The sequence below is a fragment of the Calidris pugnax genome, unplaced genomic scaffold (assembly GCF_001431845.1).
Source record: "Calidris pugnax isolate Ruff unplaced genomic scaffold, ASM143184v1 scaffold70, whole genome shotgun sequence".
Taxonomy (NCBI): Eukaryota; Metazoa; Chordata; class Aves; order Charadriiformes; family Scolopacidae; genus Calidris; species Calidris pugnax.
The window spans coordinates 1549451-1573917 of record NW_015090862.1 but is presented as its reverse complement, the minus strand read 5'-3'; the positions used below and the strand labels follow the sequence as shown (position 1 = coordinate 1573917).

Here is a 24467-nt window from a genome sequence, read left to right as displayed (position 1 = left end):
TGAGTCAGTGTGTATATACAGCTATACTGATCACAAGTCAAATACCATTTTACGATCTTTGGACAGATTAAACAAAAAAATGACAATTCTAGTATTAACTACATTAAGACTTCATAAGCAACAACAACAACAAAACCTCCAAACACTTTCAAAGATTTCTTAAACTTTTTTCTTTTCCAAAAGCGTTGTCTACAGTTTGTTCCTAATGATGCTTCTTCAGGATTACAAAGCCCAGAACAAACTATTATAATACAAATGATCCCAACTGTTTACCTGAAAGTGTCAAGCAAATCTTCCAAATGATATAACATACAAGTTGTTACCTGAACAAATGTGAAGTTAGATTTAATTTAACAGAAAAGTAAGTATCTACCTGATACAATAGTTCAGCCTCTGGCAATGGATAATTATTACGCAGCAATAGTGACAAGATTATAATAATCAGGAGATAAAATATTTCTTGTGAGATGTGTTGTTCTATTTTTAAACTAGGTATTCCCACAAACTGAGAGATGGGGAGCTTTCTATAACAGAAGATGCCGTTCCAGTGACAGAGTAACAGGGAAAAAGAAAGTATTTTTCCCATTTGTGCTGCCTAGGACAGAAAGTAGCCAGCAGCCAATCTGTAAAAAAGTAACATAGATCCTAAAACAAACTCTTCTAAAATGAAGTTTCCCAGCCTGTGCTCTAAAATATGGGTTACCTGGTTAAGTTCTGTTGTCTTTGATGGGAAGAAGATGCTCATAGGCAAATTATCATCTAAGGATTATTCCCCCAAATTCAGAAGCGAAGAGAGACCGACTTCCCCAGCTGCAGCTAGGGTACTTTTGAAAGTCTATTCAAAGTAGATTATATGCATTGTAATATGTGCAGAGCAACTGGTACTGAACTTCCAGAGTCTTCAGTGCTGCTCTTACCATCAGAGACATGTGAAGGAATAGTATTTGAATGTTTTTTCCCGAGCTATCTGAAGTTTGCTATTTTCTGGCATTTGAGAAGGCCGATAATCTCACCACATGGTTGAAAAGCCATTAATCATTTAATTTACTGAAGCATAAGTCTAGCGGTTTACCAGTATTTTCTCTAGCATTCCATGTTTTTGCTAAGCTGTGAGCTGCTGAGCCACAGGAGTGAAGCATACCTCTTGTTGGAATTGCTATACACGAACTTCTGCTGAGCCCAATTCTGGGGCTAAGAGCCGCTGTACGATAAAATGAACGCTACACAGCCAGATAAATACATACAGGATACAAGCAACACAGTCCATACTGAATGATGCTATTAAGTTTAACACCAAACTAGAAGTTAGCACAGGAGAATAAATCTATTCAGAAACTTCACTACAATTTTCTCTCCTTCTAGCCTCAAAAGATACACCTTATTCTGCGTTAGATAGTAGAGGCACCATTAGGCACATAAAGCTCTTGGGGATCTGTGCAGTAGAAGACAAACTTAAGTCGTGAAAAATTGGTAAAGTTTGTTAAAATAAATACTTGAGCTACTTTACCCATTTTCATAGCTTTCTGAAACATTCATTGTGTTTTCATCTTGTAATTTTTTCGCGAGAGTCTCTCCACTGTTAGGCATGCTGACAAACCCTCTAAAGCTGGTCACAAATATGCCAAAGAACTGTGCGGGTCAGGCATAAATAAGCTACTTGGACAACTGAAGAAACCAACAGTAACTGGTTATTTGTTGAAAAAAACAACACGTAATACAAGAGGAGGAGACTACAGCTACAAAAGCTATTTCTTTCTGATTTTAACATGCTTGAAATGTCGCAGTGCCTGTGAGCTGCTTACTGTTAAACTTTCCTTTTAATTCAGTTTTCTTTAATTATCCATGAGAAGAATTTTAATGAGTCTACAATGCTTTAAGATGCAAATCTTTTCTTTTGCCAAGATTTCCAACTAATTCGTTCACAGAAGTTCAAGCAATTCTAATTTTATTAACTCTAGTTTCAAAAAAGAACATTCAAGGAAGTTATTTTCTTAAAGAAAACGCAGATTAATTACATTAGGAAATGGCTTCAAGTCCATTATACCCAGTACTGCAACAGCCAAAGCACCTCCTCCAGCATCACAACTACACCAACACTTCAGCATAGAAGTTTCTACACATGACTAAACAAATTACTTCCCAGGATGTAAGAAAGTCTAGATTTAGCTACTTAGGCTACTTCTATAGTAGTAAATAAAAAAGATCCAAGGAATGGCTCAAACCATCCACTGTGAGCACCCTTCCTGGGATGGTTTTGGTCTGTGTGAACTGAACTGGCATCTCCCTAACCCAGGCCAGGGGCTGTTACTGGGAGACAATGTTCACAACTGCCCTGTCTGAAGGAGGAAGAGAGGGACACAAGCTGGGCCATGGCATTTGCCTTCAGAGCCAGAGAACATGATCTAGAATGTTTTAATTAGTGGTCCAGAGACAGCTATAGCGGTTAGGAAAATGTAAGGCTAGTAAACATCTAACTTTATACAAAGATGTGATCTTGCACCACATCCAAATGCCTAATGGTAGACAATGAAATTTGAAATGAAGGGAAGAGAAAGAAAACTTCACAGTGGGATTTGTAAGGGGTCTGTTCTCACACCAGAAGCTTGCTTTGAAAATATCTGAAAACCAAACAAGGGATATTTCAATGGTAAAAATATGTCATCTTACGCACCTAAAATTAATTTTTGTCAGGATTGATTTAGTTCCTTCATTTTGGGGTAATTCCCCAATCCCCACTTTGTTCCAATGATTCTTTTCTGAAGGCTGCTAGGTCTCTTCCATGGGCTTGCAACTAGCTTTCCAGAAATATCATGAAGAAAAAACAGAATTAAACTCTGTTGTGAGAAATCTGGTTGCTTTTTTCCTTCTTCTGGTCATCTAAAATGTTTTAGATGATATATTATATGAAAGAATCCTAATTGGATTCCTAATTACAATCACTAGTTACCTTGCTTGGGTTGCATCTTGGATGTTGAGTGGCTAGGTAACAGGCTGGTCTCATGGAAGGAAAATGGCTGTTACTTGTCTAAAACATGTACTTTCAGTGAATAAACAGAAAACCTCAATTACACATTTCTTCTATACATACTGTGTTTAGAAATTATTATTTTTTTTCATATAACCTTCCTTAAACTAATTGATGGCTAGAAAATTATTTTGACACAATCAAAGATTTTCCTCTGCTAAATCACTCCCCCAGTAAGAAAAGTGGCTGCGGTCAGCCAGGCTGTGAAGCAAGGAGAATTTTTAGGGGGGACTGGTGGAGAAGAGTTGCTTTTGGACCGTGTATTGTTGGATTGTAATGGAAAACTCACATGATTGTGCTAAACTAAGTTTCCTGCAATTGTCAGCTACAAACAAGCCTGTCATTTTAACAATAGACTCATGAACGTCATACTGCAAGAAATAATTCTACACGGAATTTGCCTTTGTAGTTCTGGTACCACATTTCTAAGTACTGCTCAAGTTTCAAGCAATAAGTCCTAACAAATGAGGTTGGCTGTAAAGTTCAGTAAGGAATGATCTTCACCTTCAAATGATTTTTACATGCTGCGGTTTACATGATGCTATGGTCCTTTTTTTTTTTTTTTTTACACCTATATCTACCTGCACTGCAACTTGCACAAGACTGCACTAGATTCAGACCGAATTTTTGCAGTGGGATGGGCTGCTTTTACCAGCTACAGGTTAAGATTTCTGGGCGTTGACAGGCTTACAAAGCTATGAAGGAAATTAAGAGGCAAATAAAGCTCACGTACTGTTGACATCCTTTGCTCTACAATTATGATTGGTATCTTTCCGGAATTAGTGACTGAAACTTAGAGTTGAAGACGCTGTCACCACAAACTTGCACTGTCACCAGATCCCAAACAGAAATGCTGCAGAGGCCAAAACAAAGCGATGTTGTTACTAAGGTCAGTAACCAACGCAGTGCGCAGATCAGCCTCAGGGTGGGTGGAGCGTGTGGCACCCCTGTGTTTGGGACAGGATGTTTCAGGTTTAATTCACAATGCCTCTATGGCAACGTGAAACTGCCAATAGTTGTGTACCACCTCTTTTCTGCACTTGTAAGGCAAGAGTGCTTGCTTTGCCATAAAACTTGCATTTATTAAAATGACTGGAGGAATATACTAATTCTGGGTGCTCCTTGCCGTTCATACCAATTAGTTTAACCAGGATGTTAATTCATGTAACAAAACAACTCTGTGTGATTAGCACATTTTTTTAAGTCAACAAACATCTTAGTGTAAAACAATGTTTTTTGGTACAAGCATGATGTTAAACTGACCCCTCTGTTGTTATTCTGGACTCCTAGTCTAAAAGCACTAAAAATCCATCCCACAACAACAACCAGCAAAACATCTAATACTTTGCAGTGTCTATTTCAAAAGCTTTGTTACTTTTGTTTACAAAAAGGGTCACTACTTCTACTCTTTTTTCATTATTTCAAATCAGTCCTCTTAAAGCCTGGCAGTTTTTCAGCTTGCTACTAATTGCAGCCCTCTGCTGCACTCCTGAATGGCTGTCGACTGCATTTACTGTGAGTATATACAGCTTGCACACAAGACATGTTCATATATTTATTATTTTTTCCCCAGTTTCTCATAGAATTAAAGATGACATCTGACCTCTAAAACATTTTTGCTAAAATAAAAACAAAAAACAAAGTTAACTCCACTCTAAAACATTTTTGCTAAAATAAAAACAAAGTTAACTCCATAGTTACTCTTAAACAAAAGTAGGTTTCAGGGCTTAAGCAAAATTCTAAAGCCAAACGTCTTCAAACATTACTGTGGCTATGCTTCCTTTAAGTTTTAGTAAACAAATATGTCTCAAAGCATAGCTTAAATATCAACAAATTTACACGAGCTTGGGCCAAGGAAAAGATGCTGAGAGCAGATTCCATAATGGAAAGCCCCAGGAAAGCAACATCTTTTTAAACTTTCACACACACTTTTTATACTAATTCATTTCTAATGAAGGAGTTCAGATGAGAAAAAGGATTCCTACCCCTACCCGTTTCTCCCATACTTGCAGAACTGAAAAGAATTGATCCATTCTCAAATTAGCAATTTTAGGCAAAACCAACAAGACTACCTCATGTACATTGGCCAGGTGAAGCAGAGTTTAACCCACTGAACACTTTGCTATCCATAAGCATAACCGGCTGCCTGTATTAATGTTTCATTAAATTTCCAGTTGCAATCTCTCTGTAAAAATGTTTTCTCTCGTTGACCATGCCACAGCAACAGGAATTTCATTTTGCTTTTCTGAACAATGCATTCTGCTTTCTAGGGAATTGTTCCACAACAATATAGGCAAAAAAAACCCAAAACAAATTAGTTTGTGGAAAGCTTCTGGAGTCTGACTGCCAATAAGAAAAGTATCTTAGATTTGCATGTAACTACCAGTTTGTACTAATTAAGGAGGAGAGTTGTGAGAAAAAAAGTAGCTGTGAATGCACATCTGGAGAAAGAGGTAGCTGCTTCCCAGCAACTGGAGAGAGGGAGAATATCCTGTTAGGTCAAAACAACAGTTGGTCTGAGGACCAGCACATCTAGAAACAATTTTGCTGCTTCTTTCTGTGGAAAAGACTGTTTTAAACTCACAGCAGCTTGCATTTTCACACTTACCTTCAGGTGTTCATTTATCCAGTCATATCTACAGTCAAATTTTCTACAGGCCCAAACCACTTAGTGATCCCCAGCCTTTAACCAATCAAAACTGTACTATGAAAACAGGTCTTTCTTAGTCCTTTTGTATTACTATCACTTAAAACTAATTACTACAGATTGTTGCACATTTTAATTAAAACTCACTTCAGAAAAATCCTCTAAAGATGCTAGTCACTCACTATAACACTGCCCTAAAATAGCTGAAAACAAATGTCATAATTTAAATTTTCTTGCAGATACAGATCTCTTCGTTTCCATCACAGGCAGAAAGATTTTCCTAAGAGCTTATTTCTGTATAAAACATCTCTTTCAGATATTAATTATGGGGTAAAGTTCCAGTACCATTAAAGGTCCATTACACAAAACTGTTGGGATTTAAATAGACTTTTAAAAGTATACTTCTTAATGTATACTTTAAATAAGATCAAAAAACATAAGTTAAAAGTATTATCTAAAGGGTGTTTTTCTAAGCTTTGTAGCAGTTGTGATACCTGTTCAGGTTTAGATGCTGAAAGAATCCAGGTCAACACCAAGGAAAGTCTGTTGTGATTCTAATTTCACCTTCCGGAGGGGTTACTGAAGCTCTTTATGCCAATTTAGTGCAATTGAAAACAGACACAAGCTTCAAGCCCTCAGATTCCTGACCTTTTTCCCAGGTGTTTGTAATGAAAGTTATTCTTGGAACTTCTTCACAAAAATAAAGGTTGCTGCAAGAAACTGCAGCTGCAATTTAGCAGATTGTACTCTCACTTGTGTCCCGGGGATGCTGCTTCCAACAACAACTTCACAGTTTAGAAGGCACAATTAATGAGAAATGGTAATATGGCCAGATGGAAATGCAAACAAGGAGATTCAATTAGTATTTCATATAGCAGAAATTAAAAGATAAATGCATAATTCTTGCAGCATATAAAGATACTATATGCTCCCAAGGCCAGGTGGGAGGCAATATTTTAACTCTTGTTTTGTCCTAACAGTGGGGATACCTATTTCAGAACTGAAGGCGAAAGTCCTGTGTTGGTTAAATGAAATGGGTAGCAGGAGCTTATTATTCCCCAATCCCAGTCCAGAGCACTCCCTCTTCTTGCAGAGAACGGAAATTCTCTGCTTGTTTTCCTGTTTAGACCTACAAACAAATTTGATACTGTGCAAGTAAAAAGGTGATTCATAATATTACCGTGCAGCAGGAGGGAAAGAAAGGGAAAGAACAGTTAAGATAGATGAGTTGTTCATCTGAGAAATGGATGAGCAACTGCTGGTTAGAAACAACCACAAACTCAAGGAGGGGAAGGTGTGTAACAAAAGAAAAAGGATTGAGCAGATACACACTTGATGACCAGGTTGGTCGAGTAAAGGAACCACCTCTGTAATTGCTGAGAAATTTGAAAACATTTTTCTAATGCAAAACACCAGCCCTTACTACTGTTTCCCACTAATTCTTTGAATAAACAAGGAGTTCAGTTGTACCAACTGGAACCAAGGATGGAGAAAACAAATACTGAATATTAAAGACAAAGTAAAAATAACCTGATAGCTCTCTCTAATATAATGAAAGAAAAACAAACAAAGCAGGAGGCTCAATCCTCTTAAGATCCACACCAGCAAAGTTTTTTTGTTACTACTAGTAACAACTGTTACTAGTAAGAAATCACCCACGAGTCTGATATTTTATTTACCAATGTCTACATATACCTACATGAGAGTTTCTACTTACAAAAATTATATACTGTCTCTTTAAAACATACTATAAATTGATCTTTGAAATTGAAGTCTCAGTGAAATTCCTTATATGATTTGAAAGCCTCTCATCTGCTGAAGCATTCAGCTACCACAAAGCTATTAACAGATTTATCATTATTTCTTAAACAAGATTATCTTTAGGACTGTAACTCATTTATCTTTACGGTGAAGACCATTACTAGAATAAACTGGGTTTTTTTCCCTTGAAAAAGGGACATATAGTTCTCAGCCTACAAGTTTACAGAGAAACTTTCTACAGTTATCTCTGAAAATAATTTCTGTATTTATTTGTCAATATAATTTCACAATTGCAAAACACAGACTTACACGTTCAGCTGCTGATAATTGTGCTTAGAAAAAGTTAGAGATACCAACGCTGATTTCTTTGTTGTGGTTTTGAACTGTTCCTTTCCTTGATATTTTGGGTTATTTGCCTGTAGATTAGCTCCCTCTCCTTTAATAAGTCTACATGCTTAATCTAAGGAGGAGTGCATAAAGGCAAGATTGCATTAATTCAGTCTTCTAATAGTATTTACCTGAAATACAGTATAAAGTTCCTTATAATGGCACTAGACTTTTAAACCATTAATTTTTTTCATTCAAAACCTGCATTTTTTCCATTTTCTCCATTTTCCACTGTTAAACAATGCAACAGTGTTCTTTTTTACCACAGTCACCTTAACTTTTTACCTGTACTGCAGCTGACAGAACGCTGCAGCCTTTGGGTTATCATAACCACAGGAGATGTTCTTGGTTTAGAGAGCTGTTTCCAGGAATAAAGAACTGCTCCCTGGAATAAAAAAAAAAAAAAAAAAAGCTTATAAGCATTTCTACTCATTTTCTAATTTGAACAAAACCTGTTCTTAGCGCATACAGCTCTTCTGTATTTTTTCCACTTGCCATTTTCAGCATTTGTGGTCTCCTATAAAAATATGCTTTTTACCCAGCTCCCACGCAGGTACCAGTTATCTCCTTTCACCTGAGCAGTAAATAATTAATTGGAGACCTCTGGTTGCCTGGAGAAAGATGAAAACTAACCCTGCTCTGTAGCCCACTCTCAGCAGGCTGGCTTGAGGAAAGGGCAGGAGTAAATGAGAGCAGAGCTGGGGCACGCTGTACCTCAATTAATTTTGAAACACCCAAAATACTGAGGAAGAAGGCACCAGAAATCCAATCTGTTACCGACCCGGACCAGCAGCACGCACCACAGAAGCGTGAAACTTGTACGAGAGCGACCATGCCACTCTCCCGAGATGAATTAATGAATTTTAGAAGAGAGGAGGAAGGGGAAAACTGCCACCAATTAAGACGGCTGCCCTGAGATTACACTTTATTGACCAAAAACCGTGATACCTGAGGGAAAGAGCCCGCCCCCTCGGAGCGCCCTTCCCCTCAGGAGGGGGCGGGGGGAGGCCGCCCCGGCTCCCCTCAGCCGCCCGCGCGCCGGAAGGCGGCCCCTCCCCCTGCACGTACCGGTGGTGACGCCACGCGCGGGAATTCTAGACCGTTCCAGGGCCGTGACGTAGGGCGGCGTCATTCCAGAAGATTCGGCCGGTGCCCGTATAAAGACCGCGGAAGAGGCGGGGCGAGGGCGAGCGGCGGTCGGGCAGCAGCAGCGGGGCGGCGGTGAGCGCGGCCCGGTGGGCCTCTGCGGTGTGCCGGGGCGGCGGGGTACCCGGGGTGGGGGGGGAAAGGAGTGGTTACGGTGGTTTAACGCGGCCTAACGCGGCGCGTCCTCCCGCAGGGCACCATGGTGAAGGAGACGGAGTACTACGACATCCTGCAGGTGAAGCCCAATGCCTCCTCCGAGGAGATCAAGCGCGCCTACCGCAAGCTGGCCCTGAAGTACCACCCCGACAAGAACCCCAGTGAGGGCGAGCGGGTACGTTGGGGAGCGGGGCCGGGGCCGGTGGGCCGCCCGCGCTGAGGCGGCAGCGCTCCCGGCGGCGGGCCGAGGCCGGACCTCAAGATGGGCGGCTGTGGCCGGCTGTGGTGTGGGGCACCGCGGTCGGGCACCCACCGGCCGCTGCTGGTGGGCAAAGGCGGAAAAGCGCGGCCTTAGATGTATTTTAAAATAATGCTTTGCCTGAAGGAGAGCTGTAAAGCCCTTACCCGCAGCATAGTGCCATTAAATGGAGGCTCCCGTTTAGAAGAAGCTGTGGGGCTGGCAGCAGGCCTGGTGGCCTGGCTGTGGTAGGAGGGGGGGGCCTTGGTTCCTCTTTTTGGAGGCCGTTCCTACCGGTCGCCCCAGACTTGCCAACGAGAGCTCGGTTTTGTAGAGGTGCTGGTTAAAACAGGCAAAGCTGAAAGGACTTGTGGTGTGCTGGTGGCCATCGTGCTGTGGCAGATGTTGCAAAGGCCAGTGGTGGATCCAACCGACAGCACTGCTGGGCATGCTGGGGTTGTACTGGATCCGTTTGTGTCCCTGAACAGGAGGAGTTTTCTCCAGAGAAATTGCAAATGCATGAGGTAACTATCCAGAGGAAATTGTTGGGCTGCACATGGGCAGACTGTTCACAACAAAACCATCTTACATGGTAATAGCAGACCTGCTCAACTCCCCATGTGGCCTAGGAGGATAAATGAGCACCACAATTGGAGAACTGTTGAAAACTTGAACGATAGGATTACTTACCTAAAAGCTGCTCAGATAATACGTTAACATAAGAATTGAAGCTCCATATTTGTGTATCTAGTACGCTAGGTACACAATTTACAAATTCACAACTTAAAATTTGTGAGAAGATACAGTTTACAAAATTTGAGCCAGCTAAATGGTAACACAGTCAAAGGTCACCTTTTCTGCCTTTATTTTTGGTCTGCATTTTTATTTCCATTGCTTTACCTGGTCGCAATTATTTTTAATTTGGAAATTTCAGTAGTAGCAAATTGTGTTTAAAAATTGGCTTAGTCATCCTGGTAATGGGCTATCCTTAATAGCTATTTAAAAATGTTTTTTTTTTTTTTTGATAAAGTAGATGTTTTGATTTGTATTTATGTGCTTCTTTTGGCAATGAGTAAGCAACACCAGTGTCTGGTGACTTAAATGTCTTCAGTTCTAGCTGGACGTAACAGCTCAGCAGGCGTGAAGGATCCCTGTGTAGCTCTAGAATGACTGGCACTGCTGGGGCCATTGAGTGTCTTGGGACATCGAGACTGGGGGAGTAATAATATTGTAGCCCTTTCTAAATGGATTTGTTAGAGGTGTATAATGGTTGCAACTACCACAGTCATCGACATGTAGTTTGCATATGCTTGTAACTTGGATGGGACTCTGAATTAAGCCCACTTGTAACATGGGAGGAGGGGGGAGAGGGAGAAAAGGGGTGGGTTTCCTGGACAGAAGTCTACTATTATAGTCTATTTCACATTTGTTTAGGGAGTTTCCTTTCGGGGAAAAAAAGACAAATGCTACATGAGAGAGCTATAGTGGCTCAATCTGAAGATGGAGTTGCATATGAGAGGGTTACTTTTCCTCTTGGTCATAGTTGTTCAGAGCTTCTTTTTTCTTTTTAGTTTAAACTCATATCCCAGGCATATGAAGTTCTGTCGGACCCAAAGAAAAGGGACCTCTATGACCAGGGTGGGGAGCAGGCTATTAAAGAAGGAGGCCTGAGTGGCGGCAGCTTCTCTTCACCCATGGACATCTTTGACATGTTCTTTGGTGGTGGAGGCCGAATGAATAGAGAGAGAAGAGGTACACAGTTCTAAACAAGTTCTAGAAACTCTAACCATGCACTTAAGCATAAAACACCTGTGCTATGGTACTGCTGTTCTGCTAAGTGCACATAGTGTGGATATTACTCATTTCAACCATAGATAAGTAAACTATGATTATTTTTTTAGTTACTCTAGCATTAAGTTTCTAATACAGTAGATAACATGATGTAGCCATAGTAATCTTTCTGATGAGTTGTGTTTATTTTTTGTTAAAATGGGTGTGGGTAATCTGTAGGGGAGGGGAAAACATTGGTAGGTTAGAGCAGTTGAATTAGACCTTGTTTAAGTTAACTTTTTTTTCAGATTTGTGCCTCACTTGCTCATATGCTTTGGGCAACTTGCTTCAAAGGACACCATCAACTTAAGTAATGTTAAATCTCATGAAAATATTTGGGAGAAATTGTGTGAAACTGAGTACAGAGTGCTGCCAAAAGCACAGTATGACTTTTGTCTTTCTATGCCCAATGTCTCTTAAAGGAGCAAGTAGTAACTTGCTGTAAAATCTTTGAAATTATGTTATGAAGAGGCATGGAAATTATAGGTAGGCATAAAGCAACTTCTAAATTGACTAGATCTGAAGCTGGTAGTGTCCTTACATCTTGCTGTTTCAGTTAAACCAAAAAAATAGGGATAGGGTGGCTTTAATGATGCTTTGCTTAATTACAGCTAAACTTTATGTTCTGACATAAGTGGGTGCAGCTCAGTGGAAGCTGATGGAAGTGCACATGCTTTTAAGGGGGGTGAGCTGTGTTCAAAGTTTGGAATGAACTTTACGTTTCTTCAGTGAGACTGCATGTATGAACAAGTGTAGAAGCCTTTAAATAAACATTTGTCCTTCAACAGCTGAACCAGAATTAATCTTTTTTCTTTTTTTCTTTCTTAAGGGAAAAATGTTGTGCACCAGTTAGGTGTATCTCTTGAAGACTTGTATAATGGTGTTACAAGGAAACTGGCACTGCAAAAAAATGTTATTTGTGGAAAGTGTGAAGGTAAAAAAAGTAGTGGTTTCAAACCCCTCTTACTCCAAGCTTTTTCCTTTTTTCTTTTTAAAGACCATTAGGAGGGAGGTTGGGAATAAAGCGTGAGGGATTTTTAATTTTATTGATGCTTATCCAAGAATAAGCCTCTCTTTTAACATAGTGGTATGAAGTTACTGTGAATTATAAATAAAAGAAAGTCACTGTGAATTATAGTTAAGGGTACCTAAATTAAAAGTACCTTAATCTGGAACTTTAATAAATGGCTGTTTTGTTAAACTTTTTTTTTTAATTGCTGAGGATAGGAGTCTAGCTTGTATTACGCAACTCATTTTGCAGCCATTAAGTACCCATAATGATGGTCTTTGAGGTAAATCTTAATGAGGTCTTGTATCTTAGTAGTCTATTAAATATTTAGCAAGCAGATTCTTTCTAAAGTATTAATGGAATGTCTAGGTCTTGAAGTCGGTATGCTGATAGTTCCTTGAAAACCAAGATGTATTGGGAGGTGGGGCAGAGGCTAATAAGCTGTGCATAGAAAACTTGACTGTCTTTTGCTTCCAGAAACGTCTAACTTGTGGGGCATGTAAATTCCAGTTACATTGGAAATACATTACTGAACTACTTGAAGTTGCCCTAAAGGTGCTCTTGAAGTCAATGAGTTCCAGCCTGACTGCTGTAGAGTAACTTTTATTATTTTTTTTTTTTTCTGAGACTGAGATCAGATTTAACTTTTTTTTTGGTCAAAGGTTACGGCGGAAAGAGAGGGGCGATAGAAAAGTGCCCTGTGTGTAAAGGAAGAGGAATGCAAGTTATTGTTCAGCAGATTGGACCTGGCATGGTACAACAAATCCAAACTGTGTGTCCAGAATGCAAAGGCCAAGGTGAAAGGATAAATCCGAAGGACAGGTGTGACAACTGCAATGGCTGTAAGGTTGTAAGAGAGAAAAAGATCATAGAAGTTCACGTTGATAAAGGTAAGAACTGGATATTTGTTCTGTGTCCCTCATCACAGTCTACAGCTCTTCACAGAATAAATGAGTTTCTTTTCTCCAGGTATGAAAGATGGTCAGAAGATAGTATTTCATGGAGAAGGTGACCAGGAACCCGATCTGGAGCCTGGTGATGTTATAATTGTGCTCGATCAAAAGGATCACAGTGTCTTTCAGAGGCGAGGGCATGACTTAATCACAAAAATGAGAATTCAACTATCCGAGGCTTTATGTGGTTTCAGAAAGACCATTGGAACTCTGGATAACAGAGTTCTTGTCATATCATCTAGGCCAGGTAGGTCCTGACTTCTGATGCTACACAAACTGCTTGTCTGTTTCATTGTGCCTGGACTGGGGATCTTTGTGGGGGTTGGTTTGCTTTTGGTTTTTTTTTTGGTTTTTTTTTTTTTTTTTTAAACCAGTTGATGCAACAGATTTAAAGCACACTTGCAGTCATTTCATTTAGTTGGTTCTTTGTCATTCTTGTCACTCCTAAAAACTATGTGCAGAATTACAGCTGAAGCTGTCAAATGTTTCTTGATAAACTTCAGCCTCACTCAGTAGATAACCAGGAGAATATTCAAGAGGTCAGAAGCTCCAGCTCTACTAAATTATCTGTTAATTCAGCCTGAAGGTGGTGCTGACAGAAGCTGATTCTCTTAAAGAGAATAGCCTAAATGGCCTTACTTCTGTAGAGCTTGGTTTTGATACTTTTCAGTCTGCAGCCTTTTCTATGAGCTGCTTACTGGTCTCTCTCAGGTGCTGCAGGAACACTGTATAACCCTGGTTTTTGTGGTTCTGAAATGCCTGACCCATAAGCTTACTTACAGCTCTTCCCTCTGTGTAGGTGAGGTGCTAAAACATGGGGACCTAAAGTGTATCTACAACGAAGGGATGCCTATCTACAAATCTCCAATGGACAAAGGCAACTTAATTATACAATTTTTGGTAAGTTGACTGCTGTTCTGTAGCAAAGATACTCCTGATGCCACCATGAATAACTATTCATTAAAATAAAAACATAAAATTTTAGGTCCAGTTCCCAGAGCACAACTGGCTCCCGAGGGAGAAACTCGGTCTGCTGGAGGCTCTGCTTCCTCCAAGAGAAGATGTTATGGTCACAGATGAGATGGAACAGGTAGACCTTGAAGATTTTGATCCAAATGAGCAAACCTACCGTAACAGTGGGGGAGAAGCATATGAAGAAGATGAGGAGGGTCCAAGAACAGGAGTACAATGTCAGACATCTTAAAGCGAGGTGGAATGGATGCCATCTAAAATGTAAATTTTCACAATGAAAACTGCATGGCTGTAATAGCCACTGCTTGTGGTTTTTGTGTTCAGCAAATTGAGTTGCTGCGCTGTCAGTATCACCTTTTTGTAACTAATTTATATTGTGTTCTTGTAGTCTTTATATATAAAGCAGATGTCACACAGCTGAGAACCAACTGAGTTGGTATACATTTTCCTTTGCTGTGAAGGTTCTCAATTTATTTCACCTATGCTATTTATATAAGACTTTGGCAATATTGATAGAGGCTAAGTGGAGTGTCTTATGTAAATACTTTCATACTGGAAAATTAATTTCATAGAATAAAACATAGCAGAAATAACTTCTAATAAATAGAACACTTCACACTTTATCATGCTTCTCTTGTACTTTTTAAGCCACTCTAGAACTCCCTTTATTTTTTTAAATCATTTTCTGTAAGCTCAGAAGCCAAGCCTCCTAGTCTAGACTGTTCTCCACGTTCACCTTTGTGTTAGCTGCAACATTAGTATCGGTCTTACTTTGTATTTCAAAAGCATTATGTGCATGCCCCACTTCTTGAATAATAACATTCTTTCCTCTGATCTTTTGTTGTGTTAGAGTAGCTGCTTAGCTCTATGTAACTAAGGGTTAGAAGGTATCCTCCTAATGTGTATACTTCTAGCCTAGAAATAGGCACGTACTTCCAAATAAAGCTGATCTTTCAGAAGTTCAAGCTCTGTATTTCAGCCTTCCCTAGAAAGGGTTTTTACTTGCTCCTAGGTGGTGCATCCTTGAGCCTTAACTAAGATGAATAAACCAAAATCAAATGTGTTGGGGGATACTGCTGCTGTTTTATACTATGACAAGATACCAGAGCAAAATTAAAGCTTTTTTCCTTTTACGTGTTTTCTAGCAGAGTTTCTGTTAAGTCAGGGTTGGACCCAACTAGCACCCTTTAGTGAAATTAAATCATGATGAATGAGCTACGTGTCACCCTACAATTGCTGGAACAGGTGTTCAACTCAAGTGACCCTGTCACACTCACTGCGCCACCATCACGATGAGTGCAGGCTCCCCTTTCCCATCTGTACAACACCCAGCCTCCCTCACTCTTCCTTCTCCTCAAATAAGGCTTGTTGGACTTGGTCAACACTTCCCAGCTCCAGTCTATTTATGTATAAAGGCAGGGGAGATTAACTGAGCAGTTACTTCACCCATGACTATATATTTCCAAAAATATATTCTTCCAAGGATTAGACGCGTTGCTTGCATCATTAGCTTTTATTTTAAAAAAAGTAAAGCTTTATTTCATGCTAAACAAAATCAAAATTACATATAAACATATCTGATTTTGCAGATCAGCATTACTAAAGTGTTTTTATCATATTAAAAAAATTACATAGAAGGACAGTAGTATTCATAAAAACTGCTGCAAGAGTTAACCAAAGGGTTCCAGTCAAGACATTTAAACTGGACAGTCATAAATATGAATTTCTTGGTCATCCCCAACAGATACAATTTTGGACCCGCTTCCATTGTATTTCACTCCCCAAACCTGCAATTAGAACATAAACAACATAATTAGCAGGAGACTTAAGAAAAAATGCCTTTAGAGCAGCCACATTATACTGGCTACAACAAGCAGAAGAGGGAGGATTATTTAAGATCACCTTATTAGAGCTGGTCCAATTACAGCTCCTGCTTTAACAGCAGGTGAGGTTGATGAACCAGAGAGACACTGCCATCTAGTAGCCTGACAAGTTCTTATCATTCCTCTTACTGACAATGGCTTACACAATCCAAGGGTACTTGAAAAAGGCTGAAAAGTACTTGCCCCAGTTTGCATAAATCAAACCTAACATTTTCACTTCGGCCCCTCCTGTCTTCCTTTCCAAGAAGAGTTATTTTCCAGTGGTTTCAGGAAAGCAAGAGAGGGAGTTTGCTCTTTTCACACAGACTGACACATCGTGACAAATGGAAGAATGATGCAGTTTACCCTTGGGCTTATTAAGAGCTATTTACTTACCAGTGCAAACCTTAAAAAAAATTCAGGTCAGTCTTCTGACTTAAGCTGGGGACAGTTACACAAACTCTTCCACAACCCCCATCTCCATCCCCAGGATGGCATCGGGAGAAGTGAAGGCTCCCCAGTATATCAGTGTGGGGTTGCAAATTGACAACAGCATGTTTTGGGGTATCTTCTACACCATTTTGCATTAATACATAAAAACCAGCCTTCCAAAGGGCTGATACATCTCTGCCTGTCACAAATTTAGGACATTAACAGCTAAAACAACACCGGAAATCCAATTCTGCTTGGCATTTCAATACTAAAACCCCCACAGCTGTAGATAACTGAAAAGGTTACCAGCAAAAAGTACTGTGTTAGAGCCCAAGTAAAAATTCCTAATTTCCTTTGTTTAGGCTTCTTCTGTGATCCATTAAAAACCAGCATTGTTCTATTTAACACCTAACATTTGGAAAAAGAGTATCTTGGTAGATACCTAACTTCCTCTTCCCTCAGAGGTAGATATCACTCAGGAGAAAAAAAATCAAAGGGTTTCAAGGCTGCTTTCAAGCATCTTTTTTAGATTACTCCATCCTTTTAAATAAGTATTTTCCCCACTTGCACAGGCACATGCTGTGTAAGATACAGAAATAAGTAATCAAAGATACAAAATACAGCCTGGAAAGAATCCTTTTGGCCACACAGGATTGCCCTTAGTTGGGCCTGAAAAAATGAATTCCTTGGAAGAGATCAACCTACACGCTTGGAATATTAGTTCTGTATTAAGTGCCAAATAATTACAAACAACTTCTAAGATTTCATTACCCCAAGTCCAACCCTGAAGCTACAGCACCAACGTGAAACACGAACGTGTACAACTACAGTCCTCCTGTGAAGAGACTGACCCAGGCAAAGCAGTAACAGACGTACCTGATCTTGGTGGTCAATGAAAGTGTGAACACAGGTTCTCGTCCCAGCATCCCAAACTTTCACACTTTTATCAGATGAACTGAAAGAAAAATAGTATCGATCAATGTTTAAATGAATAGATCAACTGCAGTTTAGTGCAAATCTTAAAAGACCTTATACAGTGGACATAAGAAATCGGCTGTCACCCACCAACAGAGGGATAAACTAACACAGGAGTGTATCTTCCACCAGGTTCCAGCTACCTTTAAAATATGTTTACTGTTTCAGTATCTGCAACGTGAAAATGAGGACTCCTGTTGTAGCCAAAAATTTCTTTAAGTACTTTGGATAAAGAAACTCCTGTTACATGTACTGGGTCCCCAATTGCCTGAGCTGTTTTGAGTCAACACTAAAGTTCAACTACATTAATGTACTACTACATTATGTTGTACTTGTTAATTCAACAGCAATTTTTCAGCTATTCTTTTACATGTTCTTCATTGTGTAGAGAACTACACTGCAGTGGGATGACTTAAAATACTTTTCACTGCAACTGGCAGCACATCACAGACTGGCTCTTGAGTCTTTAATTTCAACGTACGTTATTCCATTATTCCCTTTGTAAATATAAAAGTATATGATTTTTTCCAATAAGCATAAACAAGTTAAAAACCCTCAATACCTGGAAACAAAATGTGTATCATCGGGACAAAATGCTACATTTAATACCCAGGATCCATGCCCACTTAATGTACCAGCCAAGTTTGCGTGTTGCCTGTGGAAAGAACAAATTTTAGACAACACAGAATTTTAACATTTGGTTTGTGAACAGGAATATACTCTAGGTAGTGCAGTCAGGAATGCAAGGTCATGGTAGGTGACCACTAGACATTTGTTCATTCAGGCTGAACTGGTGTTACAACAGATTCTGTTTTTCCATTTCAAATGGTTAATGTACAAAGAAATCACTGAGAAAATATATTGGTGGACAGAACAGCTTCACCATGAAGAAAGCAAAGTAATGCAGCTTTAGGGGAAGTAAAGATCACTGAAGCTGTGCTTTTTCTTCCGCAAGGTCTTTCAGGTTTTTGCACAATGCAACAGAAATAGGTCATAAATGTAATTTCTTTGGTTTCAGATGGCTAAGCACAAACACAGAGGACAGATCTAGAAAACAATTTGCCTGTTGTCTCCAAGGCCAAATATGAGGAAAGCAATTTGTTTTCAAGTTAAGGCTGTCATCCACCTATGCACTTTTTAAAAATTATTTAACAGTGTCGTATTTTAGCATTTAATATTATTTATTACATAAAGGAGTCACGAAAAGCTGGAGGAAATTATAGACAGCAAAGGGTTTGATACATTAAGTGATCAGCCTCCCTTCTCCTGTTAGCATGTCTTACAAAATAACAACTTACACATCATAAATTTTGATATAGCCGTCATCTGAAGCAGTTACAAGTAACTGGGAATCCGGAGAAAATGTCAGTGAACGAATAGGCATCGCGTGACCTGAAATTCAAAGTTATATAAGGCTTAGAATGAAGCTATTCCTCTTCCTAATGACAGTGCTTAAGAAGCTACACCAGAGGAGCGTTCCTGCGTTCCCTGTTAAAAGAAAGTAACCTCAGAAGAGGGTTTCTCTTTATGCCTCTACAAGCTTCTTCACACAACATAAAATGGAAACTGAGAGTAATTCTGAACTTTGAATGTTAAGGCATGTCCACTGCATCACAAAATTATCTTACTTTTTCAGCTGTGGATATTTCTTAGAAAGTATGTCATATTTTCTAATACCATTTCATTTTGTAGTTGGGTTTTTAATTAACTATACAACTGGACAGAAACTGTATGGACATTAGAAGCCCATTTATCTCGTAGAAAAATGCATGTCTTATAAAATGTCTAGTTACTATTTAAAACATGTATAAACTGCTATAAAACTAATACCACAGCAAAAAGAAGAGTCATATACTGTGTGGCAGCACACATTTGGTTTAACTTCATTCCCTTGTACTGCACTGCAATACAAGGAGGAACTGCAAGTCAAGGTTCAGTTAAGCATTACTGACTATGTCCTTTGAGAATAGGCATTTATGATGCAAGCCTCAGTTGACAGTTTGCCTCCAATATTTTAAGTGGTTTAAGTTACAGTACACTAACGAAATACTGTCTAATGGACAGAAACATCAACTCACTTATGCCATGGCTGTGGTATCTTATTCTGATTTGCGTTATATCCTTTAATTTTGTTGAGGAAGGAAGCCAAAACTTGGGTATTGCAAACACACAAATGATTACCTTCTAGCGTATGCAGAAGTTTTCCAGTTGCAATATCAAAAATATTGATAATGCCATCTATTGCTCCACTGGCTAAGTATTTTCCATCTGGACTCTGTAATAAAACACAAGAAGCATGCATTTAACAACTGCATGCATTTATGCTAACTTATCACAAATACAATCTATGCAAGATACCTGTGCTCCCAAAATCCCAAACACTTCATCTGACTTATTCACAACATGCAAATAAGCAAGATCAAAGTAAATTTTCCACGTATGAAGGGTGAGAATGTCACACAGTTTATATTTGGAACTGTCAAAGTATGATCGTCATTTAAGTATTATGTAGAGCTAAACTGATGTATGGAAACAAAACATCAGATTTACAACATATTACAGCAATAGCAATTTCACATAAGAAATTATTAATTGTCCTTACATATGCAATGCTAAGGATGAACTTTCCTCTGGTGTCCAGAGAATATTCTTTCTTTCCGGTTTCAACACCAAAAATATTTACTTTTCCGACATGACTTCCTGTTGCAAGGTACTGGGAATCAGGTGAAAAAGCCAGGGACCAAGCATCAACTGTGTTGAAAAGGAAAAAAAAAATCATTTAGCTGAATACTGTTTCTAGTACTTATTCAACAGTGTCAGTTCTGTATGCATTCGTTTAGACATTTAACCCCCTAATTGCTCTTAATACTCTAAACTCTACTTTTAAGAAGAGTTCACAAACTCATGAAAGTTAACTTCCTTCTACATAATCAGCAGAGCATAGCCTGAGCTAGTTATTTCCATTTAGTGAAAGATTACATTTTCTAGTAAGATCTTGAGCTTATCAGATCCTCCTGTAACAATAAATTTAGAATTTACAACTGCATGGGTTAAGTCTAAATTCTTACTTTTCTACTGGTACCAAAAGATACCCATTTAGTGAAAGATTACATTTTCTAGTAAAATCTTGCGCTTATCAGACCCTCCTGTAACAATAAATTTAGAATTTACGACTGCATGGGTTAAGTCTAAATTCTTACTTTTCTACTGGTACCAAAAGATACTAAACCAGTAAAAGAAAGCAACATGAGTAGCTAGCAAAGCACAGAAGATGCAGGAGAAACACAGCTATACAAATGTAACACAGAGCAACGTTCCTTCAACAGAATATAAAAAAAGCGTATCTTTTTATAGCAGTAAAATGTATTTATCTGGCTTTTTTTCCCAAACCAGTAAAAGAAAGCAACATGAGTAGCTAGCAAAGCACAGAAGATGCAGGAGAAACACAGCTATACAAATGTAACACAGAGCAACGTTCCTTCAACAGAATATAAAAAAAGCGTATCTTTTTATAGCAGTAAAATGTATTTATCTGGCATGATATAATTAACAGGGTTTTTTTTCTATAAACTTAATAGTAATTACCTAAAACACTGCAAGAATGTTTTTAACCAAGGAATTGCCAGTGGACCAATGAAATATTTGAAATAAGATCTTAGGCCCTGAATGCCAACTCGGAAGACACAACATTGATCCTGACCAGCTTTACTGTGTTTTGACTTGTTCCCTCAGGCTTGGATGTACTGCATGAACAACCATCACATATATGTCTCAAATTCAGTGCAGTACTTACAAAGAAAGCTCAGATCTTCTTTGTAAGCCACTTTGAATAAGCAGTTGAATTATCTTTTAAACTATCCTTTTACCAAACAAACGTATCCAAGAAAGCACAAGTAATGTGAAAAAATAAATTTAAAATTGTCTGATATACTTTACGTTGAGTCCACAAAAATCACTTAGATTTTTGCAATGAAAGATTTAAAAAAATCCAACAAAACCAAAATGCAACAAACTAGTCATCTCGTGTACCCTAATTATACACTGTGCAGTATTACTATCTAGAGTAAGTACACTTCTTGCGCAGAGACAGGTTAACACTGGTATCTTACCAGGGCCAGCATCTATTGACTTGATCTGTTTGCCAGTTTCTAAATCCCAGAGGCGAATGTGGGCATCGAGGGAGCTGGATGCTGCGATGGAGCCCGTGTGGCTGATATCCACAGACACCACGCCCAGCTGGTGACCCTCCAACGTCCATTGTAGATCCAATTTTTCATCATTCCTTTTGTTCAAGGGAAAGAAAAGCCCAGGTATTAATAGCCGGCGGTACATAAGCGATCTCCAGCCTCAGGCAAAACAAAAAAGACAACCCACATTTCTCTATTTTGTTCAGCAAAAGGGGAATCGAATTTCACCCATGAAACATGAAGATAGCTAAATGCACAAATTGCTTTCTGTACCGGTAAATCCATCATTTATCATTATTTCTGCAAAAAATGTACTTCATCTTGAGTTTGTAAGTAGTGCCACTGAAATTTTGATTGCACATCAGTACACAGGTACTCACACAGCAGACTGTTAATCTGTCAGCAAACCATGAAACGCAATGACCAACACTTTTTTAATTACCACAACAGAGTGTCCTGGTTTGAGGTAAAACAGAACTAATTTTCTGCTCAGTAATTTTACTTTTTTAGCTAAGCCTCTTCTGACTAACTAAACTCTGAAATTAACAGCATATTGTTCAGGAACTGTTCACTCTCACAGTGATAAGACCTGATTATACCAAGGGATGGTATGCAGAGAGGCCCCTGCTTATACTTATTGCTATAACAACCAAGGTCAGGCAAGTTTGTTATTTGCCCCGTTGGAGGGTCGGAAGCAGAAAAGCATAGAGGGGTCACACCTGTGGGGAGGAACGGACAGGAGAGGTGACCCAAAACTGACCAACAGGGTATTCCATCCCATCCGCATCATGCTCAGTATAAAAGCTGAGGGATCAAAGGGTCAACTCTCTTCCTTCAATGGCCGACATCCGAGGAGGACCCTGTCTGTCCCGATCCGAGCGTTCCTGACTCCAGATCCGGAATCCAGCTCCTGTCCATCACTGAGTCCAGCCTGGGACTTTCCCCTGCGCCGGCTGGTGACGTGATCGACATCCTGGGAGCTTGATACGGTTTTGTATATACTGTATACATTTGTATTTTATTTTACTTTTTTTCTTTCCTTTTTTTTTTTTTCCTATTTCATTATTTATTTATATTTTTATTAAAGTAGTTTAGTCTTTTTCTAAACTCATAATTTTTTTTATCCCCCTCTTCCTCTCCTCTCTTTTCCTTAGGGGGGGGGAGGGATGGGCCATCTGTCGTTCTGGTTGGTCAATTCAGTCAAAACCACGACACAGAGCTACTCATGTCATTAGAGTGAAGCACATACTTAATACTGCTTTGGCTAAAAGATAAAACAATTTATTTGAAAAAGCACACTTCACTGTCACTTGTATGAGGATCATGAGGATTTTTTCTTTTCTAAATAAAAAAGGAAGATGCCATTTCCCGTTTCACTCTACTACCGTTATTCCTTTCACAATACACATGCTCCGAGTGCATTGTCTCATAAAAAGTTACATTTCTAATTCTCCAGTCTGCATTGTCTGCATTATGCCCCTACATATATTATTCTCTGGCAGTCAACATGTGAAATTTGGTGTGTATTTTCAAAACAGTTCACATTCTTCCACAACTAAAGCACATCAGAAAGCTACCACTCCAAGAGAAAGCACACACCAATGAAGATAAGCTTGCTTGAGAGAACATTCTGTGTGCCAGGCTACCCCTTCCCTGATGCTGCTACTAAAATCCCTGCAGATCATGGAAATTCAAGACTGCTCTACTTCCACACTGACTACTTCCAAGGCTTAAAACTGGTTAATGTGGAGCACTTCACTTACCACTTCCACACCTTCACTAGATCATCCAAAGAACCAGAGATCACTGTTTCAGAACCATCTTTTTTATTTTTTCCCCAGGCAACTGACCAAATGGCATCATCGTGAGCTAAAAGAGAATATATGCATAGAAATTAAAAATTAAGTATTTCTTTTGATGGAAGACATCTACCAGTTTTGGTAACGCTAAAATTGCTGATTGTAATGGTGGCAATAGACCCTTTGCTCTTCACATCTCTCAGTGCTCTGAGACCCTTGTCACTGTTCTCATTGTTTAAAAACACAGGATGCATTTTGTTCACCAAGGTCACGGCTGAAAAAACCGCATAGCTATTTTTGAATTATTCAGATTTATACCTCGTGTAAACACAGTACAAGTCATCTCACAAGTGTACATGCCATTATCAATTTTACATCATCCAAGGAAGCCGGTATTACTTAATACATGTTTGTTAGTGTTTTCTCACCTTGCTCTTGCTTGAAGAGAATACCGTACTGGAAAGAAAAAATAATTAATATTACGAATGAGCAGCCTAAAAAAAAAAAAAAAAAAAAGATATCAAGCTAGCAATTAGTTCAATTAACGCTGTGTTTTTACATACCTGTGTGGTCATGTCTTTACAGAAGCAGCCGCAACAGGAATGCTCTGGAAGGATAAAAACCCATTAGGTCCGGAAATAAGACTTTGGCTCAGAAACACCGCTCTGGCAGGGCCTGAGGGGAAACCCCGCCTCTTTGCCCCCCTCCCCTCACAGGCCGAGGAGCGCCCGCCACGCAAGGGCCCAGCACCCCCGCCGCCTCCCCTCAGCCCGCCGCCGCCTTCGCCCTCCCTCACGGTACCGCGCACCAGCCGAGCCCTACCGGCCACCGAGCTTCCTGCCCGCCGCCGCCGTCGTCGCACTGTAATGACGTCACATACCAGCGAGAGCGCGGCACGAGCGCCTCCCCCGGAGGCCCTTCTCTCCGTCACGGCGGGCGGGAGGACGCCGGCCTCGCGCTCTCTCCCGCCGCCGCGCGGCCAAGGGAGCTCTAACGGCCCTAACGGCCTCCGCCGGCCCTAACGGCTACCACGGGCCCGAGCGGCCTCCACCGGCAGCGGCCTCAGAGCCTCAGGTGTGCCTCAGGAG

The 24467-nt window shown here is 39.7% G+C and overlaps 3 protein-coding genes across 7 annotated transcripts in view; 1 reads left to right on the top strand and 2 right to left on the bottom strand.

The window, feature by feature from the left end:
• The window catches only part of ACSBG1 (acyl-CoA synthetase bubblegum family member 1), a 44984-nt gene extending 43216 nt beyond the window's left edge, over positions 1-1768 (bottom strand). The window contains 2 exon segments of the mRNA XM_014944490.1: positions 1508-1623; positions 1625-1768. Coding sequence (XP_014799976.1) covers positions 1508-1623; positions 1625-1768 — 260 coding nt within the window.
• A 7134-nt stretch (positions 1769-8902) lies between these two features.
• On the top strand, positions 8903-15083 carry DNAJA4 (DnaJ heat shock protein family (Hsp40) member A4). 3 transcript variants are annotated; one of them, XM_014944673.1, is made up of 8 exons: positions 8903-9041; positions 9160-9297; positions 10932-11112; positions 12020-12124; positions 12862-13089; positions 13169-13399; positions 13952-14052; positions 14138-15083. In XM_014944673.1, exons 2-8 carry the CDS (start codon positions 9166-9168, stop codon positions 14354-14356), a joined length of 1197 nt encoding a protein of 398 aa, XP_014800159.1. In that variant the 5' UTR covers positions 8903-9041; positions 9160-9165; the 3' UTR covers positions 14357-15083. The 3 variants fall into 3 exon arrangements, with proteins under 3 accessions (XP_014800159.1, XP_014800160.1, XP_014800161.1); XM_014944674.1 differs by lacking the exon at positions 8903-9041 and adding an exon at positions 9050-9068; XM_014944675.1 differs by lacking the exons at positions 8903-9041; positions 10932-11112.
• Positions 15084-15622: 539 nt separating this feature from the next.
• WDR61 (WD repeat domain 61) lies at positions 15623-24245 on the bottom strand. 3 transcript variants are annotated; one of them, XM_014944758.1, is made up of 11 exons: positions 24202-24245; positions 23943-23986; positions 23808-23835; positions 23344-23449; positions 21503-21675; positions 19996-20144; positions 19575-19668; positions 18692-18785; positions 17956-18048; positions 17295-17373; positions 15623-15911 (listed from the first exon to the last, which is right to left on the bottom strand). In XM_014944758.1, exons 2-11 carry the CDS (start codon positions 23952-23954, stop codon positions 15822-15824), a joined length of 918 nt encoding a protein of 305 aa, XP_014800244.1. In that variant the 5' UTR covers positions 23955-23986; positions 24202-24245; the 3' UTR covers positions 15623-15821. The 3 variants fall into 3 exon arrangements, with proteins under 3 accessions (XP_014800244.1, XP_014800245.1, XP_014800246.1); XM_014944759.1 differs by having other exon boundaries at positions 24181-24216; XM_014944760.1 differs by having other exon boundaries at positions 24188-24206.
• Between the last annotated feature and the right edge of the window lie 222 nt (positions 24246-24467).